Consider the following 1,713-nt stretch of genomic DNA (forward strand, 5'->3'; position numbering starts at 1 on the left):
AAAAAAAATCACTGTCTCTGTGATTACATATGGCATATCCATTGTTGGTACTTCACAATGCGGGCCCAGTAATGAGAATATGTTGATAAATAAGACAAGTGTAGTCATTTGTCCTTTGGAGCATCATGTCATGTCTTCCCTATGAATTTAGAGCTCTGTGTATTAAGTGGACATTTTATTTCAATTGTGACTTAAAGCGTTAAGTCTATTTTAATGTTGTAAGCCTGAACATTGATTTTAGCACTTTCTTTGGTGCACAGAGAGGAATATTTGTAGTCTGAGCCTTGCATTGAGGCTTACTATGCCTGTCACATGTTTGACCAGGTAGTTGTGTTACAGTTAAATTTACATCTCCCCACACTCTGGACACCTTGACAAAGCCTTGGCTCCGTGTCAGGAAAGCGTTCCTCGCCTCTTGCTGTCTTCCCTTGTGAACAGTCTTATCCATGAGCAGCAGGTCAGCCACACACATTTGCTGTCCCAGAGTAGCCAGAGGAAGACCTGAGGAGAGTGCAGGTAGCCCTGTTGGGGGCTGCAGGAGACAGGAAGCCTCTGAAAGATCAGCCTGTACGGAGGGAATGAGATTTGAAGACGTCGGTTTGAAAAAGACTCTTTTGAGTTGAATAAATAACTGATAGTGAGCTCACTTCTCGGACTCGTATCCACCCCAGCACAGCAGTGCTCACAGAGAAACGTGGCCCTCATTGCTCTCTTTGTGGTCCTTGTGCGTGTGTCAATTACCTTTCTACGTTACTCTTACAATTGCATTCTGTTCTTCTCACTGTCAATCTCGGTCTTCATGGAAGTATCTCCTTGTAATTGCTTTTTGACTGTTGTCTCAGTACTGAAACATAAAATGCATTTAAATCTTTCTTGATCACAGCAATATTTTCTTTTCCTTTTTGCTTTACTTTTGAACTTTAAATTATTTTTTCAGTTTCTCAAAACCTTGATGATGGAGCAAAGCTGTCCACTGAAAATACAGTAGTACAATTCATGGAAAATGACACCTGGTCCTCTGTGGTAGGAGAAGTCTGTGAATTGCATGTCACTGAAGATCAGAATAAGGACCAGACTGCGTCTGTGAGGTGAGTGTCACTCACTTGAGACAGAGCAGTGCTTCAGAAGATAACTTGAAGATGGTATTATGGCATTAAAATGTTTATATAAGAGAAGTCTTTGAAAGTTAGTGAAATAAAATATAATCGAATTTTTCCAGGCCTTTTAGAATCCAGTTTAACTAGAAAAACAAATCCAGAGACACTCATATATGTGTAAGAAAGAGCTTTATATCACGGATTCATTGTATATCAAGGAAACAGCACAGCCCAGTCCAACTTAAGTCCGGTAGTGGTCCATAAGTCTTTCTTCAGAGTCACACACCCACATTCAGTGATGCATAATGCAGGAAGATCACAGGTGGGTGGGTGGATGAAAAGTCTTGTGGATCCAATAACAGTGGTTCTGCCAGCAATCAGGGCCAGCCATCGGGTAGGTGATGGCAGAGAAAGAGGGGGAGTTTCTTAGAGTCCTCCTCATTAGAGGTCCACACCACTAAGTTACCATCAGGCTGTGACCTGATTGACAGGCCTCCACCCCTACACTTTTATATATCTTCAAGTTGATTTGAAAGTATGTAATTTTTAAACAAAACAATGCTAAAATCATGTTTCCATTTAACAGGATAAAACTATAATGCATACAACTGAAAAC

At 40.8% G+C, this 1,713-nt stretch overlaps 2 protein-coding genes across 3 annotated transcripts in view; both read left to right on the forward strand.

Annotated features, from left to right (window-relative positions):
- Positions 1–1,713, forward strand: part of LOC123522125 (zinc finger protein 699-like) — an 85,584-nt gene that overhangs the window by 78,824 nt on the left and 5,047 nt on the right. The window contains exon 1 of one of the 2 annotated variants that reach the window (XM_045293976.1): positions 942–1,088. The exons of the other annotated variant lie outside the window; for it this stretch is intronic. Within the exon in view, the coding sequence (XP_045149911.1) occupies positions 997–1,088 (92 nt within the window). The 5' untranslated portion in view covers positions 942–996. Of the gene's footprint in view, positions 1–941; positions 1,089–1,713 lie in introns of those variants that run through there. 2 annotated transcript variants of the gene reach the window in all.
- LOC123522138 (zinc finger protein 564-like) overlaps positions 1–1,713 on the forward strand; it is a 131,917-nt gene that overhangs the window by 52,938 nt on the left and 77,266 nt on the right. The window lies entirely within an intron of this gene.

The sequence above is a fragment of the Echinops telfairi genome, unplaced genomic scaffold, assembly GCF_000313985.2.
Source record: "Echinops telfairi isolate 266 unplaced genomic scaffold, ASM31398v2 ScPeMD7_2565;HRSCAF=3150, whole genome shotgun sequence".
NCBI classification, from domain to species: Eukaryota; Metazoa; Chordata; class Mammalia; order Afrosoricida; family Tenrecidae; genus Echinops; species Echinops telfairi.